At 39.2% G+C, this 17,460-nt stretch overlaps 1 protein-coding gene across 4 annotated transcripts in view; it reads right to left on the bottom strand.

Annotated features, from left to right (window-relative positions):
- Positions 1 to 17,460, bottom strand: part of SIN3A (SIN3 transcription regulator family member A) — a 63,901-nt gene that overhangs the window by 36,265 nt on the left and 10,176 nt on the right. For 3 of the 4 annotated variants that reach the window (XM_019750986.3, XM_088796814.1, XM_074328298.2), the window contains exons 2-3: positions 7,899 to 8,120; positions 3,740 to 3,919 (exon numbers count right to left, since the gene is read on the bottom strand). In XM_019750986.3, coding sequence (XP_019606545.1) covers positions 3,740 to 3,919; positions 7,899 to 8,087 — 369 coding nt within the window. In that variant the 5' untranslated portion in view covers positions 8,088 to 8,120. Of the gene's footprint in view, positions 1 to 3,739; positions 3,920 to 7,898; positions 8,121 to 10,645; positions 11,677 to 17,460 lie in introns of those variants that run through there. The other variant, XM_019750985.3, reaches the window with a different exon arrangement.

Raw genomic sequence — 17,460 nt, 5'->3', positions numbered from 1 at the left:
AATGAGCAAAAATGAAGACCTATGAAGAAAATCAGAGGAAGCAGCATGGGCAAAATCCTAGACAGGACACCACCTTCTGGTACATGGGGAAACATGAGAACAGTTTAGTTTGGCTGGAGGATTTGGGATGGAGAGGAGGAACGGTGGAGGAAGAGCAATGAGAAATGTACAAGAGAGGAAGCAGGCCTTGTAAATCCTGTTAGAAAGCAATTGAGATTTTTATCGTCTGCATCTCAGTGCACTCAGCTGGGCCACAGTGCTGAGAACCAATTGGTGCAAAGGGAGGAAAGACTGAAGGTGCCAGGAAAACCAGTTATGCTCTACGGCTAACTCACATGTGAACAATAGTGGATTGAATTCTAGTACTGTCCAAACTTTTTTCAACGTTTTTCACCAAGGGCCATATTCGGTAAAATACACAAATAGCCGGGCCACTCTCTCGAGGTGAAGTACGTATTGCCTTACCTGGTTTATTTAAGTAAACTAAATGTATTTTTGGAATTTGCTGTGGGCCAATTAATGGATCATGGGCCGCAGTTTGGACACCCCTGGACTAAAGGAACAGGGAGAAACTGGACAGATTGAAAAGCTTTTTAGGAGGTAGAAGTGACAGTTTGGGGACTGACTAATATGGGAGATAAGGGAAGTGCATTCACTAAATTATAAATTATTTGGGCATTCACAAAAATGAAGTTTGAAAAATAAACACCAAAAAATTAAACAAGAGCACACATGGTATGTTATTACTACAGAGAGAGAAAAAGTGCAGAAACCTGGAAAGAAATATGTGATGTGTGTATGTCTGGAAGAACAGGTATGGGTCATAGTGAACCACTGTTTAAAAATTAGTTATAAAACAGCACTATGCTTTAAAAACACCAGCTTGACATCCATATTATAAATGAGACACCTGCATGTAAGAACAGTGAGAAAATTCTCTCACTACCTAAAATATAGTTCAAAGGCATGTATACAGTTCTTGGAACCGCAGCTACCATGTTTCCCCAAAAATATGACCTAGCTGGACCATCAGCTCTAATGCGTCTTTTGGAGCAAAAATTAATATATATGGTATTATATTATATTATACCCGGTATTGTATTGTACTATATTATATTATATATTGTATTATATTACATAAGACTGGGTCTTATATTATAGTAAAATAAGACCAGGTGTTATATTAATTTTGTTCCAAAAGACGCATTAGAGCTGATTGTCTATCTAGGTCTTATTTTTGGGGAAACAGGGTAGAAGAAAACCCCTTGGAACTACACATTTTAAGGAGGTACTAGGGTAGACCCCTCAATTCTGCTGATGCATTTTCCTGGCTCACTTCAACAGGCATTTATTAAAGTACCTAACCTCCTGAAACTCATAATCTTGGTGGGGAGACAAACACAAACAACTGTGAAGAGAACTTGCTAAATATGTGCCAGATATTTATGCTGCTTGCATTCAACAAATAACTAAATCACACTAAATAAGCCTCATTATTCAAATTTTCCTTGTCATCAGTCTGCCAAAGACAAAAAAGTATAGATAATATTGATGCTTGAAATAACCTACACGTTCTCACTGGACACTTCCTTACTATAGAATTAAATGGTTTATGGAAGTTGATTCAAATGCTTGTAAAGCATTTTAAGACTGATCCAAACATGGCAGGCAGTGTGGGAACACTGAATGAAATTGCATGGAGGCACAGGAAAGCATTTTACCTCTCCTCATGAGAAAGGAAATGCAACAAGTTACCGTGTTCAGGAGTCGCACAGAGCTTGTAACTACAAGAACAGAGCAAGAAGTCCTAACTCCACCAATGACTCATTCTATAACCCCAACTCCAAAGCCCTTTCTCGCTTCCTTGACAGTTTCTCTAACACAAAAAAAGCACAATCTACCTACTTATAACAGAGTGAGGAAGGTGAGTAAAACAGGAGCTATGCTTTGATGGAGATGGCTGACAAAAGCTATAAACACATTTTTGTTAATTAATAGCAAGTTTTAAGCTCTTTTGCAACATTAAGGTATTAAATGCTGAATACTATATTAATATGAAATGAAATCACAACAAACCAAGTTTTAAACAATATTTTTCAGGGCTTGGTGAAGTGCTAAGTCTATAGCAATACTACACTTTGGTACACAGACATCACTCCACAAGCAGAAAATAAAAATGTCATGAGGAAAACATCAATATAGCTTATATACCTTTTCCCCAGGACGGAGCCCAGAGTGAAATTTCAGGCTCAAATAATCTGTACTCTGAAGACTATGCTTAAATACAGTCAACTTTTAATTACTTAAGCTAATATAGACAAAGTAAATTTTACAAAATCCCTCTATATCACTTAGCTTTGGTATGCTTTATATTTATGTAGCATTTAACTTTCCTTAGACCAAAATTAAACAAGTTCCTGAGAACCCAAACTAAGGAGGACAGGGTGAGGGAGAACTAGACTAAGTACCAAGGAGAACAGAAGGCTGAGATATTTGTTCACTCCTACCTGCAAGCTGCTTGATATAATTAGGCTGACCGGACCAAATAAAGATTCAACATCTTATCTCTATAGTTCTTTAATTTTGTATTTCCTGCACTTGAGTTTAAATTTTACATAAATGTAAAATTAGAAAAACTGAAATCTAAAACTCTTGCTGCATCACACTTTAAAAAAAAATAGCACTCAAGTAAGCACAGAAAAAAGGTTAGCTGGGAAAACAAGCTTCACTTCTCCACAGATGCCTCATGAATTTCAAAGCACTGAAAACCTACAGCACATACTCAGCAGAACAGATTAAAACACTAACGCTTCATTCACAATTAGAATCTTCCTCTATCTTTATAAAGGTTCCCCAAAAAGGAGTGTGTGTTTTACTAAGGATGGACTCGAAGATGCTAGCCAATTCCACTATTCATAAACAGGAATTTAAGAGAATTAACCCAAAAGATAATAAATACTGGGCCCATTTACTGTACTGGACTGTAGCCAACCATGTGCATGCTCCATAAAACCTTATACCATCCTGAGAATTAAGAACTACAAGTTCAAAAGGAGGCATTTCTGGACTTTGCTAATTTCGTATGAAAATAGCTCCTCAATCCTGATACATCTGAGTGCCATGCATTCATCCATTCCCAATAATGTTTCTTGGAGTTATTCTCTCAATCAGGCACTGGTGCTATGATGGGGAATCTAAGTGGGTTTCAAAACAAAAACAAAGTGAAACTTCCTGTGACTCAGCAGCCCCTACTGGTGTGCTAAAAGCTGTACCACTGGGTGGCCAGAAGTCTCAGCTGGTTAGAACATGAGCTCTGAACAACAGGGTTGCTGGTTCGATGCCCACATGGGCCAGTGAGCTGCGCCCTCCACTAGACTGAAGACAATGAGCTGCCACTGAGCTGCCGGAGGGGCAGCCAGATGGCTCAGCTGGTTAGAGTATGAGCTCTCAACAGGGTTACCGGTTCAATTCCTGCATGGGATGGTGGGCTGTACCCCCTGAAACAAGACTGAAAATGGCAACTGGACTTGGAGCTGAGCTGCGCCCTCCACAACTAGATTGAAGGACAACTTGGAGCTGATGGGCCCTGGAGAAACACACAGTTCTCCAATATAATTTATATTTCTATACATAAAAAAAAAGTTAAAAAGAAAGCTGCACCACCACTGTTAACAAACTGAAGCCCATGCTGCTGCTAGAAGACAAACTTCGTAACAGAAGAAAAGGAGATGAATACCACCTTGAGCCTCTGAAACTGCTGCTGTCCCTGCACTGGTGCGACAGGCGGGGCTGGGTGAGCGTGACTCTGGACCACCTGGCCTCCGTGAGGCTGCACGGCTGCTGGGTGATGATGGCTGCTGTGCACTGCTGCTATGGTGGGCCCATGGCTGCCACTGGAGCCCTGCGGCACAGCTGAAACCTGCAGTGGACAAAGTACACACAGGAAGTTCAAGACTGTGCATTCAAGATCACGCATGCGTACCTTTACATACACAAAGATAATTAATTAGAAATCCAAATTTCCCACAAGATGGAATCGGTGAAATGAATTAGAGCCCACCAAAATTGTAACAGCATTCTTTGCATTGTTATATATTATATAGTTCCATACTTCTTAAACTATCTGTGGTTGAGAACCAGTTTTTATTTTTTCTAAATTCCAATCCATTTTATTGTGTAAAATACAATAAAAATGAATTACTAGAAAAGTGAAATAAAAAATACCTAGCCCGTAATTTTCATTGGATTTTACAGATATAAAATTACAATGTCCAGTCACTGTGAAAGTTTCTAAACACTCAATTTCTATACTCATTACAGGATAGCAAGAAACTATGCATATCAGCCATCTGTGGACCATCTTTTGAATAGCACTAATATAGATGCACACATTTTAACATTAAAAAATGTTCACAATCCATAAGTTGAATGTATTCATTCATGTATTGCATATGAATTTAAACTTTTAAATAATTTTTAAAAGCACAAACTTTTAAATAATTTTTAAAAGCACGTATATGTAATACAATAAAAAATTTTAAACTCTAGACAATAAATATACAATATATCAAAATGTTAGCATTTTATCTTCTGGTGGTGGGGTTAGAGAAGATTTTTTACCTTTGTTTATTTTGCTTATCCTAATTTGCTACTTCTAAAGTAAAATAAAAATTTCTTCCAAATAGTTGGTTTGACCTCAAACATTTCTTTTCTATTCTCGCATTCATAATCATTCTCTCTCTCTTCTTTCTCTCGCTCTCTCTCTCTGTGTGTCTCTCACATCCTCTTACAAGTTTAGGGGTGGCATAAAAGTATAAGTCCCTTTCCTCCCATTTCTATTGCAAGAAATGCTATATATGAGGTGATTAAACAATACAGCGAACGTTTAAATTTAAAAAATGTATCACAGTAAAAGACACATTGCCATTAATCCCCCTCAAAATACTCCCCCTCGCTTCGAACACACTCATTCCATTGTTTTTGCCACTTTCTGAAGCAGTTCTGGAAGTCCTCTTTCGTGAATGTCTTTAGTTGCGCTGTCATGGCTGCCTCAATGTCCTGAATCAATTTAGTATGTTTACCTTTCGTGGTCATTTTGACTTTGGGGAAGAGCCAGAAGTCGCACAGTGCCAGATCCAGCGAATAACAACACATTGCAATGTTTTTATTGGACGGAAATTGCCGTATACTAAAAGTGATGTGTGACACAGAGCGCTGTCATGATGGAGGATGATTTACGGCACACTTTGAAACACACCTTCTCTCAACCATAGCTCACACCTGACTGACTGCACCAAACAAGTTGAAACTTGTCACACACTGTTACTAAGGTTTGACACACCGCTTCCTGTATTGAAGATCCTTCTTGCCTTTCCGTTGAATGGCACTCCGCAGCAGCACTCACCATATTTTGTGATCACAATGGAAAGGCTCTGTGTCACACATCGCTTGTGGTTCAGCAATTTCTGTCAAATAAAAACACTATCGTGTGTCCTCATCCACCTTATTCACCAGATTTGGCACCATGTGCCTTCTGGCTCTTCCCCAAAGTCAAAATGATTCAGGACATCAAGGCACCCACAACAGCACAGCTAAAGACACTCACAAAAGAGGACTTCCAGAACTGCTTCAGAAAATGGCAAGAATGATGTGGTAAGTGTGTTTGATGAGAGGGGGAATATTCTGAGGGGGATTAATGGCAATGTGTCTTCTACTGTAACAATTTTTTTAATTTAAACAATGACCGTATTGTTTGATCACATGTCGTAAAACTTCTAGAGCTTTTTTAAAAATTTTCCTATTTCTGAACTGTTAATCACTACAGAAGACAACTAAGGACAAGTATACTTGATTTGCCACATCTCCAAAACAAGGAGAATAAATAACATGAAACTTCCTCCAAACAATGTAAGTTGTGTACTACAACACAAGAGAAGATAAGTTTTTTTCAAGTCCCCACAAATTTGTAAGGATTACCCTGGGTAGACCCCTGGGCAAGGGGGAAATAAAACGACTACTTACAAATCTACAGAAATAATACAATACACATTAGAGGTAAAAAGAAATTTAGACAATTCCAAAAGCTCTAATGTATCTCTCACAAGAAGTGCTATTATTCTGAGCTTCTAATTCTAACATGCATATACTGGACAGGTTTTTACAAGACTTAGTTGGAGTTTTAATTATTTGCGATGGCTGGTTTGTTTGAACCAGTTTCTAGTATAGGAACAGATGTAACTTACCCTCAGTGTAGGAAATAATCACGAACCTGTTCAGATAAAATAACCAAGGAAAACAAGCAAGTTTTCCTTCTTCCAAGCCCTGACTTAAAGATGTGACCGGGAGCAGTCCTGACTGCTGCCCCAGCCCCACATGAAGGCATTACCCTGCTTCAAAAGTGACAATTCCTGAGGAAGAGGGACACCTAAGGAATCACTTTATCCTACTTCTTTGATTGTTTTCTCTTATAATAACTAAAGAACCAGACACAAACTGTAAAGCTGCTCTCAAGAAAAATTATACCAATCTATATTCCCAGTACCAGTGATACCTTTTTAAAGTCATTAACAAGTTAGGTTGCCGCACTTTTTAAAAAATTACTTGTCTCTCTCTCTCTATATATATATTCAAGTGGAAAGCTGTCTACTATATATTAAGTGAAAAGTGCAAACAACAGTATATACTGTATGACCCAAATTGTGTAAAAAGAGAAGTGTATCTAGTTAGGCAGGTAAATACAGAAATACTGTATATGCATAAAAATTTTGGATACCCAGGGAATGTACCAGTGGGATAGTCTGAGGGGGTCAAAGGAAAAAGTAATCATATCATTTTTTGAAAATGGTGACATTTACTTTCATAATTAAAAAGGGCAAAAAATTTAAATTTCTTCCTTTTTTACAAAACAGAGTGAACAGACAAGAGATCAGTGACCAGCGTTGGTCAGGATGTGGAATGATAGGAACATACAATACTGGTGGAAATGCAAGCTGGCCCAACTTTGAAAAGCATCTGACATCACCTGTAAGGTGAAGATGCGCACGCCCTGCACACCAGCAGTCCCTCTAGGACTCGAGCTACTCTTCTTCATGTGCCTTCAAACCTGCCAAGGGGTCTGGCAAGAAGATAAGGAGTTTGCACCAGAACGTACCGCAACCACTTTACTAATAAGCTACTCTTTAATTCAGCTGCCATTTTCCCCAGTCAAGCGTCTCTTGATAAAAGCAGTGCGCCCCATTTAGATTCTGGTGCAAGCTTATTTTGTCATGGATTGTCACTGCGAGTGCCACTGCACTAGGAGAACCACCTACCATTGTTCAGAGTAGACCTTTATAACATCGTAAGCCTGGACTATTCACCAACACAAGAATAAATAAATTTGATATACTCATATAATTCATAACAGAGTGAAAATGACTCAGTTACACACAAAAATATGGCTAAATCTTGGGAACCACACTGAGTGGGGAAAAAAGTGAGTAAAGAAAAAAAATATACGTTTTAATTTATATAATAACGTTCAAAAGTACCCAAACTAACCAATTCTATTGTCGAGAGATATAAACAAAATGAATTAAAAAAATAAAGTCCATCAGGGAAATGATAAACACAAAATTCAAATTAGCAGCTACCTCTGAAGTAAGGGAAAAGGAAATGGGACCAGGAAGGAGGAATCCAGTGAATGTCAAAGGTCGTGACAACATTCTTCTTTTAAAAAAACTTCGATGTTGAGTACACAAGTGCACACAGTTTTCCTTATTTTTCACACCTTACACATATTTCCTAGATACCTTTTACATCTCACCGAATGCTTAATAAAACATGTTCCCGTTGGAGGAAACCACCAGCCACGAGGCGCGGCCGCCCTCATGCGAGTGGCCCGGTGGCTCCAGCGTTACCTGATAGCTGGGAGTGACAGAGTACTGGATCCCAGCGGCTGACTGCATGGTGTCGGACACGGCCTCATACACAGGAGGGGCGGGGGCCAGCACCCGGTGCTGGTGAGGAAAGGCCTCTGTGCTGCCAGGGAGCCGACGCTGCTGGGCTGCGTACACCGGTGACTCCTGGTCATCCAAACGGCGCTTCATTCTGCGCTCATGCTCAGGGATGCACTGCACAACCTGCAGAAACCACAAGCAACAACATGCAAACCCAGTCGTGCTCCAGGACGACGTGTGCAACTTAGGACCCGTCACCCAAATTTAGTATGAGCTCAACTCCTGGAACCGACAGCCTGCTTCCCCCTAGAGGCGACCGCGGGGCAGTGTAAGTGCTTGTGTGCGCACCCCGACCCCAATGGGCAGGTTCTCATCATTGAAAGACATTTAAATAACACATTTAATTAATCTGTACTTCAGTAGAACTGAAACATAACCCCCTGTTAAAAAACACACAAATAACACCTGTCTTTATTCTCTACTTTTCTCCTCAAATGCCATCATTCCTACCATTAATTAGATAGCCACATGTTACAAAAACATTTAAGTGCTTCTTCCTGACTCCTCTCAAAATCTGTACTCTAATTGTGGTCTAATTTAAAATATCCACTGCTTCAACAATTAAATGGCATCACTGAAAGAGCACGGGGCCAGGAGTAGGAGGACAATGATTCTAGACTTGCCAACTTAAGAAGCCATGTACATTTCCAAAAGTTCCTCAAGCCATGTGAGTCTGTTTCTCCAACTATAAAATAAAAAGGTTGGAGTAGGTAGTTTTTTAAAAATAGTTTTTGATTTTTAACCACAGTTGACATACAATTATTATATCAGCTTCAGGTGTACAACACAGTGATTAGATGTTTATATAACCTAGGATGCAACAGATCATTTCTAAGGTTTCTTCTGATGCTAACATTCTTGGATACTAAGGTGATTCCAGTATCCCTTAGGTAGCTAATCACTCTGTGGGGACACATTCTTTCCTGTAGGACACAAAAAGTGTCCCAGCTACACACTGGCTGGGAAGCTGGCTGCGTCTCTTCAGAGCTATTGCAACACCAGCACCAGCACTAATGCAAGCATATCAATAAAAAAGCTCCAACCATCCAAAGACAAAATGGGGCCAAACCCGACCACTTTTTCAGTCACAAAAAATATCTTAAAAAGACACCACTCCTGTGGTAAGAAGATAAAAAACACAGTAATAGTAGGAGATCTCACAAGTCATTACCCCGCCATCTGAAGCAAAGCTCTTTCTGTAAATGGAAAACAAAAATGCCTTTACCTAATTTCTAAGTTACCCACCCCTCTTTTCTTCCTTCCTGAAGGTGAAGCAGTTCTCACAAGCCCCCCAAGGCCGCGTACCTCTTGTTCTCCCCCCACCATTCCTGCCCTGCTTGTCGCACTAATCCTCAGCCTTCAAGTAGGCTCTTGGATTTTTCTCACACCTCCGTTTACCTTGACTCGGCAGGACAGATGCTTCCTGTGCAAGCTGGTCATCTCTAATACTTCTTGTAAATCTCAAACCACAAATAGTCTCTTGCTGTTGGCCCTAACTTTGTTATCAAAAGACTACGTCTCCCAAATTCATGTGTGATATATGTTGAACTCAGCTAACTGGAGCTGAAAACAGTGCTGACAGCTGCTGAGGGGAAATACTGTGTTTCCCCGGAAATAAGACCTAACCAGACCATCAGACCGGGTCTTATATTAATTTTTGCCCCAAAAGGCGCATTAGAGTTGATGGTCTGGTTAAGTCTCATTTTCAGGGAAACATGTAATTTAAATGTCTCAATTTGTTTTCCTAGACTTCTGCAGTATAAAAACCTTTTGGCTGCCACTTCTCCGTACACTGATGATCCAGACCATAGTTTGGTCTTGGGCTCTGTTTGTTTGAAACCTAGATCCTTCAACTCACCTGAGATTAATCTCTGTAACCAAAAGCAAAGTCAATACTTCATAAATGAAAAACCAAATTTAGCTCAAAAAAGCCCAGCATAGGACTATGGGAAAAAAGACCCGAGTACCTGACAAGACCTAGATTCTAGCCCAAACTCTTGACTCAAAGACTTTGGTCCTGTTTCCTGACCTCAAAAAGGAGGTGATTAGATTACATTAGTGATTCCCAAACGCTGGTTTATGGACCAGTCTATAGGAAAATGGAAAAGAAAGAGATGGGGAGGACTATGGTTAAGTTTTTCGTGGGTTAAGTAGTAAAGTACTGAGTCTGAGATCATGTCCTACTGTTTTGCTGTTGAAATTTCTTTATAAAATGATTGTGATTTTATAAAGTATTTAATTTCATTTGCCTCTAAAGAGTTTGCCTTCCAGACCATCTCTAAGACACTGAAGAGGCAGCCCAGGGTCTGTACTTTCTCTGAGCCACACTTTACTCCTTTAACAATCATCACTCTTAATTCTATTTCCTAAATGGTTCTCAAATCAACTGCTGCTTCTCCAGCCATACAGTCACTGCCTTATTTCAGGACCTCATCACCCCTTACCCCAATTGGTGCCAACACCCTTCAGCCTCTCTCCAGTCTAGTCTACCTTCCAGGCTGCTTTCCAAATGGTCAGCCTCAAATGCAAATACACTCTAGTCGTAAATTCATCAGTGGCTTCCTTCCAATTACTTCAAACAGCAATTCAAATTCCTTAGTTTTGCCTACAAAATTTTCCCTTACTGACTGGGGGATAATTTAACTTACCAATTATCCCCTTCTAGTCTCCACCCTATTCTCCAGTCCTGTCAAATGTCTTCCCACTTCCCTAATAAGCCTCAGGTCTGTAAGTATCTTCAAGGTACAGTCCTTTCCAAATCTGTCTGCATCTCCACCGTCCTCAAACGTCACAGACACTCAAGTACTGTGTACACAGAAGGGAAAGAACACATAATAGTTAGCCTGACAATATAGTTAGCAATATTGAGTGCCAAGTACCATTCTATACAATCTACAAATCTTAATTTAATCCCCCACAACAATGTGCTGTTCTTCTCTATTTTATAAATGAGGAAACTGCAACACAAACATTAAGTGAACTGCCCAAGGTTGTACAGCTAACAGGCAAAGCTGGGATAGAATCCAGGAAATCTACCTCCGGAACCTGGATTCTTAACCTCCTCACTATCCTACCTCCTCACAGAAGAAATGAAGGCAGAAGGAAGAGTTCCTTCACTTTTTGAAGGCATATACGCTCAAGCAACTGCAGCTTTACCCTCTCACGCACTCAGCTCACTCATCCTTCTGCAGCCTCAAGCCAATGAAGCAGGAATGCTTTGGCTGCATTCATTCGCTCAACAAATGTTCAGTGAGCAGATATGAGGGTGGGAGATGACCTTGGTCCTTGCCCAATAAAAGCTTAGAAACTAGTTGAGAAGACCCCATACAGCCTTACTACTAATCAAAGAAATACAAAGTAAAATGATACCCAAAGCAACTGGCTAACAGAGAATGATGACATTCAGTGTGGGTGAGGGTAGGGTTTCCAGGTGGGAATTCCCGCCCGTTCTTAGGAATTTTTTTCACTTCCCCATTCCCGAACACCAAGATATAAACTGTTTCCTGTTCTCCTCAATGAATCGTTCCCACAAAGTGACGGCCAATACTACTAAACACCTGGGTTCAAGGAGCAGACTTTCCCGATTTCCCGACCAATTTTTCTCGGGATTCGGGAATGAGGAAAGCGGGGGGATTCCCAAGAATGGGTGGGAATTCCCACCAGGAAACCCTACCAATAAATAGGAAAAATGTCTAAGAGATACACTGTGAGTAGTATGTTTATTTTCCAATGTGGGTATTACTGGTTTCAAGGAGCCGATTTTCCCGACTTCCTGACCAACTTTTTTTGGGATTCGGTAACGAGAAAACGAAAAAAATCCCTGAGAATGGGCGGGAATTCCCGCCTGGAAACCCTAGGTGTGTGTGTAGGGAAACACTGTCGGTGGAAGTTTTAATTGGTGTAAACTATTTGGTTGGCAACTTGCAGGAATGTATTAAAATTTTAAATTACATTCAAAATGTGCATGCCCTTTAACCCAGCAATTCTACTTCTAGGTCTCTATCCCACATATCTGCCAAATATGTTTCTTGCAGAAAAGTGCATAAATGTCCATAGATAGCTAAATAAACTCAATACAGCCATATCAGAAAAACCATGTAGCAATTAGAAAGACTAGGGTTCATCTACAAGGAAAGTGCTCCTTAGTGAAAAGAACAAGCTACAATGTGATAAACACTCAATGGACTCTCAAGATTTGTGCATTTCATTTTATGTAAATTTTGCATCAACAGGAAAAAGCTATAAACAAATAATGAACTCTAGATAAGGATATGCATGCTTAAATACTCAGGTAAAAGTGTACTAATGCCTGAAATTCACTTTGAAATACATGAAGAAATTAGTTTGGATTAATAGATGGAGGAATAGGTAAGTAATGTAAAAATGGTAATGGAAAAATCTAGGTGGTGTATATGGGTGCCCACTATAAAATTCTATCAACTCTTCTGTATATTTGAAGATTTTCTTAAAATCTTGGGAGGAAAGCTAACAATATAAATCAGTTCATGAGTGGTACAAGTAAGTATTACAAATTTGGAAAGGAGCAGAAATGTGTACGTTGGGGAAAACTCTAGAGAAGGTAAATGTTTAGCTGTATCTTGAAAATTAGGGATGAGTTGGGGCATGGGGGTATACAGGATGAAATTAAAATATTACAGTAACTGCAGATTTTCAGGTGATAGCTATTTACAATCTTTGCCCATTCATCTGTCCCACATACTAATTCCCCAGTGTCTCCAAGTGCCAGGCTCTGTGCTTGGAGTGGGCGCTCTAGCACTGACCAGGACCAATATCCTGCTCCACAACAACCACGTCTTCCAAACAGGTCTGTTAGCAGCAGGTGTGCCCCTCACAACTGTCCTGTCAGATGGGCCCACCCTCCTATTTAGAGGGCAACTGATACGCAAAGATATTAAGTCACTTCTTTAAGGTCACATAGCTAGCTAAAGGATCAAGAGACTAGATTCTTTCTCCCTGGAGGACATGACCAATCTGGAGTAGAAATATTGGACAGACTATAGCATCCTGCTTGCAGAGGTACAGTGTTAATTCTTGACTATATTCCAATACCAGATGATGGAGCCGCAAGTCAGACACAAAGCTACTTCCAAGCTCTGCTTCAGCTGAAATGATTTTCACATCCCCCTATAGTCTCCAACTGTTTCAGATTTGGAGCTTACACTGCTATCAGAACTGTTGTCTGTGAAGACAGAATTAGAAAAAAAAAAAAAAAAAAAAAAAAGCACTTTGAGGGATTTGGAGGGATGGAAACTAGTGAGAAAGACTAATGTGAACAATGTCGGCAGAACACTAAAAAAGTCACCTGGCCATGTGTGATAACAAAAAGGTGGGAACAGCTTCCAATCATCATGCAAAGGCATCAAAATGCCCAAATAAAGCAAGCAGAGCAGGGCAATTCTGAAACTGCAGGGGAATCTTCCAGGGCAGAGCTGGGGAGTGAATGTGAAAGCTTTCAGACAAATGTTGGAAGGGCAGGGGTAAAAGATAACCCTTTCAGAATAAAAAAAAAAAAAAAAAAAAAAACAATTTGCTAGTTCTACAACCTAAAATGTCTTTAATAAAAAGTTTCCCTCCTGGAAATCCAGACATTTCCCCATGATTATTAAAATCCAAACAGAAAATTGAACTTTAAAGAATCTTATCTTTTCACTTAAATTGCACAAATTGGCTTAAATGGAGACAACAGAATTATTTTAGTCAAGATAAGCTCAGAGTAATACAGTGTACGAAACAAACTACTCTATTCTGGATGCTTTTAAGTATGCAATACTGTACTTTCTTTTTTTTATTGGGGAATATTGGGGAACAGTGTTTTTCCAGGGCCCACCAGCTCCAAGTCAAGTCCTTGTCCTTCAATCTAGTTGCAGGGGGCGCAGCCCACCATCCCATGCAGGAATTGAACTGGCAACCTTGTTGTTGAGAGCTCGCCCTCTAAACAACTCAGCCATCCGGTCGCCCCTCTGGAAGCTCAGCGGCAGCTTGTTGTTTTCAATCTAGTAGTGGAGGGCGCAGGTCACTGGCACATGTGGGAATTGAACTGGCGACCCTGTTAAGAGCTTGTGCTCTAATCAACTGAAACATCCAGCGGCCCTCTGCACTCTTTTTGAAATGTATTTAATTTATGGTTGACCCTTTAGTGCCTCTTAATTATGTATCGAGATCATCCTGAATTAGACACATTTTTAAATTCCTTTATATAATAAAAAAATCCTCTGAAACTATTCTCTTACTGGTGGTGGTCAGCATCACCTAAGATGTGTCCTGTTTAGTTTACTTCAATGAATACTCTCGAAAAATTGGAAAACTTCTCTTCAGAAGCTAAGAAAATCTGTCAAAGTATGAAGTGAATGCTATTACTTCAGCCCAGTGCAACTGCCCACCATAATCTACTTCAAAACCTGTCCCAAACGCCACTTCTGGATTTAACTCTGCTCGAAAATGAAAACTATTCCAAAATAAATTAAAAAGTCAATCTATTTACATTTCCCATATTACTTAGAATAACAGATCAACAAAATTAACAAAGCTTTCGTCTCAAAACACCACAAGATCTAATACCCAAGCCTCCCCTGAACTCAGTTTTGCATCCTTTCAATGAGATGGTCCTTTACCGGGGAGATTTTGCCCCACTGAGGCACATGTGGCAATGTCAGAACACACTTTTGGTTATCACAATTGGGGGGAGGGGTGCTACTGGCAGTTTATGAATAGATAACTTCCTATAATACACAGGACAGCCACCTACAACGAAGTATTCAGCCCAAAATACTGAATAGTGCCAAGGATGAGAAACCTCGATATAATATGATAACCCCATTTGGAATGTACCTTTTGTGAGCTTTGGCGGTTATTTCATAGTGTGTGACAATTTTTACCAAGGTGGCTCAGGAGAATCATCTTGGTTGTGTAAAAGACATCACCGCTTTCTTTATGACATGATTCACCTTTAACCCTCAGCATACCAAAAAAACTTACTATCATTTACCACTTGGGTGAAAAACAACTTTATAAAAATGTGAGTAACAGGGAGTGGCCAGTTAGCTCAGTTGGTTAGAGTGCAGTGCTCTTAACAACAAGGTTGCGTGTTTAATCCCCCCATGGGCCTGTGTGAGCTGCACCCTCCACAACTAGATGGAAACAACTACTTGACTTGGAGCTGATGGGTCCTGGAAAAACACACTTAAATAAATAAAGTTTAAAAAAAATGTTAGTAACAATTTAAACAGCAAATCCGAATTATTTTTCCATGTTTTCCTGGTTTTGAAAATATAAATACCCAATATAGGCAATATTCATTAAAATGCAACTGACTAGTCATCAACTGTGATGCATGAACTTGGAACACAGCCATTTTGTAAATTCTGATTCCAGATTTCAGGTACATCTCTATAAAAGTTCCAGTTTATCATCACTGTGGTGTCTTTTTCTCCCCCCTTGCATCATCAAACACACTTTAAAAACTCAGTTCTTAATTTGGTAAAAGAGAGGACAATCCTTTTCCTTGCTCTGTAACTGCAAGTGTTCTAAGTTTCAGACTAGTAAATACCAACTGGAACAATCAATCCAATGACTTTTCATTTCTACACCATGTTTCCTTCCAATAACCTTGGTACACACAGCAGTGTCCATTTAAAACCACACCAAGTAAGTTGTGGTACACAAACATCTTAAAAGACAAAAAAATACTACTGTACATCCTTTTAGTAAATTGGAATGTTTTTTGATTTTCGGTGGAAGTATTACATTCTGAAGTCCTTCCCATTAAATGACTACCTGGATGAGTGATTCATGAAGAAACATGAGAACACCATTTTTCCTTTTTCCCTCAAATACGCTGTGCACTCCTAAGTTCTTCAGTTTAAGAAAATTCATCTAAGATATTGTCATCTGAAGACTCAAAATCTGCAACTTGGCTTACGCAGTCACTTGTACCAGCATCATTACAGTCTAGAGTACAGCTGTCTGCGGCACTGCATTCATCTACTAGTTCCTCTAATAATTGTGAAGTGCATTCCTGTTAGTTTTCTTCTCTTTGCTATTATAGGAGGAAAATAAATACTATGGATTACCAAATATGCTCAATGTAAAGCTTTAAAAGTTATGATAGTATAAAGAACTGCCACATAATCTTCATCCAGATGTTAAATGTTAACATCTTACATAATGTTTAAGATGGTTATCTCCCAACTTCTTTTATACTTTCTTGAAAGATGCTATAATGCTTTGGGCAAGGCAGTAAGAAAACCGAAGAGTAACAGTGATGATTTATTTTACTGCTGCACCATACTCATAGGCAATTCCATCATTCTTCCATTTTATTATTATTTTAGTTGTTTTTAGCATGGTTGGGAATAATTGATGAGCAACGATGAAATAATTCCTAGGATGATGAAATACCAAAATGTTTCAAGATACTGGAAAACTCAGATCATTAAGATCCCATAATATAGCTCAGATGTACAAATAACAACTAAAATGAGTTTATTCCATTAAAAAGAAAAGTAAATTTTCTGTTCTTTCGAAGACCTACAATAAAGAATAAGAATCACGAAATATAAATCTTTACAAGTAGTACTGCTCAAAAAGAAACTCAAAAACTAAAATTGGGTCCAATTGACATTGATGTCACAAGTAGAAAATGAACAGGAAACTGTTTGGTTCAATTCAAAGGGTATTAATTGTATTAATGTTAACATTATGATTTAGATCATTGTATTATATAGTTTTTTAAAATGCATTTGGGAAACCTTTTTTGAAGTCTAAAATAATTTCAAAATGAAAAGTTAAAAAATATTTAAGAATCACAGAATATAAAAGAAGGAAATCATTGTGCATCGCTATTCTGAAGGACACTTAACATTTAGTTTGTACGATGTCTATAAATTAACTGAGAATGGTATAAAGCAACAGATTAAGTACAACAGAAGATATGCTAGCTAAAGCTACAAAGAAAGCATTATAAAGAATAGGACTCGAGAAGTAAAGGATACGGAGATGTGTCACTCACCTCATACTGCCTTTGTCCTATGAGCTGTATTTCTGCCCCTACACCGACACGGGCACACACACCTTTAACCATCTTTGTATCCTCCACTGTGCTTAGCACACTGCCTTGTCTGTGGTGGAAACCAAATCATTCATTCCCGCATGCATGCATCTTCTAATATTTACTGAGCACATACAGTGTTTCCCCGAAAATAAGACCTAGCCAGACCATCAGCTCTAATGCGTCTTTTGGAGCAAAAATTAATATAAGACCCGGTTTTATTTTACTATAAGACGGGGTCTATAATATAATATAATACCAGGTCTTATGTTAATTTTTGCTCCAAAAGATGCATTAGAACTGACTGTCCGGCCAGGTCTTATTTTCGGGGAAACACGGTACACTAGGTGCCAGGCATTGTTCCAGGAGCTGGGGCTACAGTAGTAAACAAAACTA

This window comes from Rhinolophus sinicus, chromosome 3, assembly GCF_057876585.1.
Source record: "Rhinolophus sinicus isolate RSI-liver-muscle chromosome 3, RSI-T2T, whole genome shotgun sequence".
NCBI classification, from domain to species: domain Eukaryota; kingdom Metazoa; phylum Chordata; class Mammalia; order Chiroptera; family Rhinolophidae; genus Rhinolophus; species Rhinolophus sinicus.
Note: the sequence above shows the minus strand (reverse complement) of the source record. Positions and strands in the feature narration are given on the sequence as shown.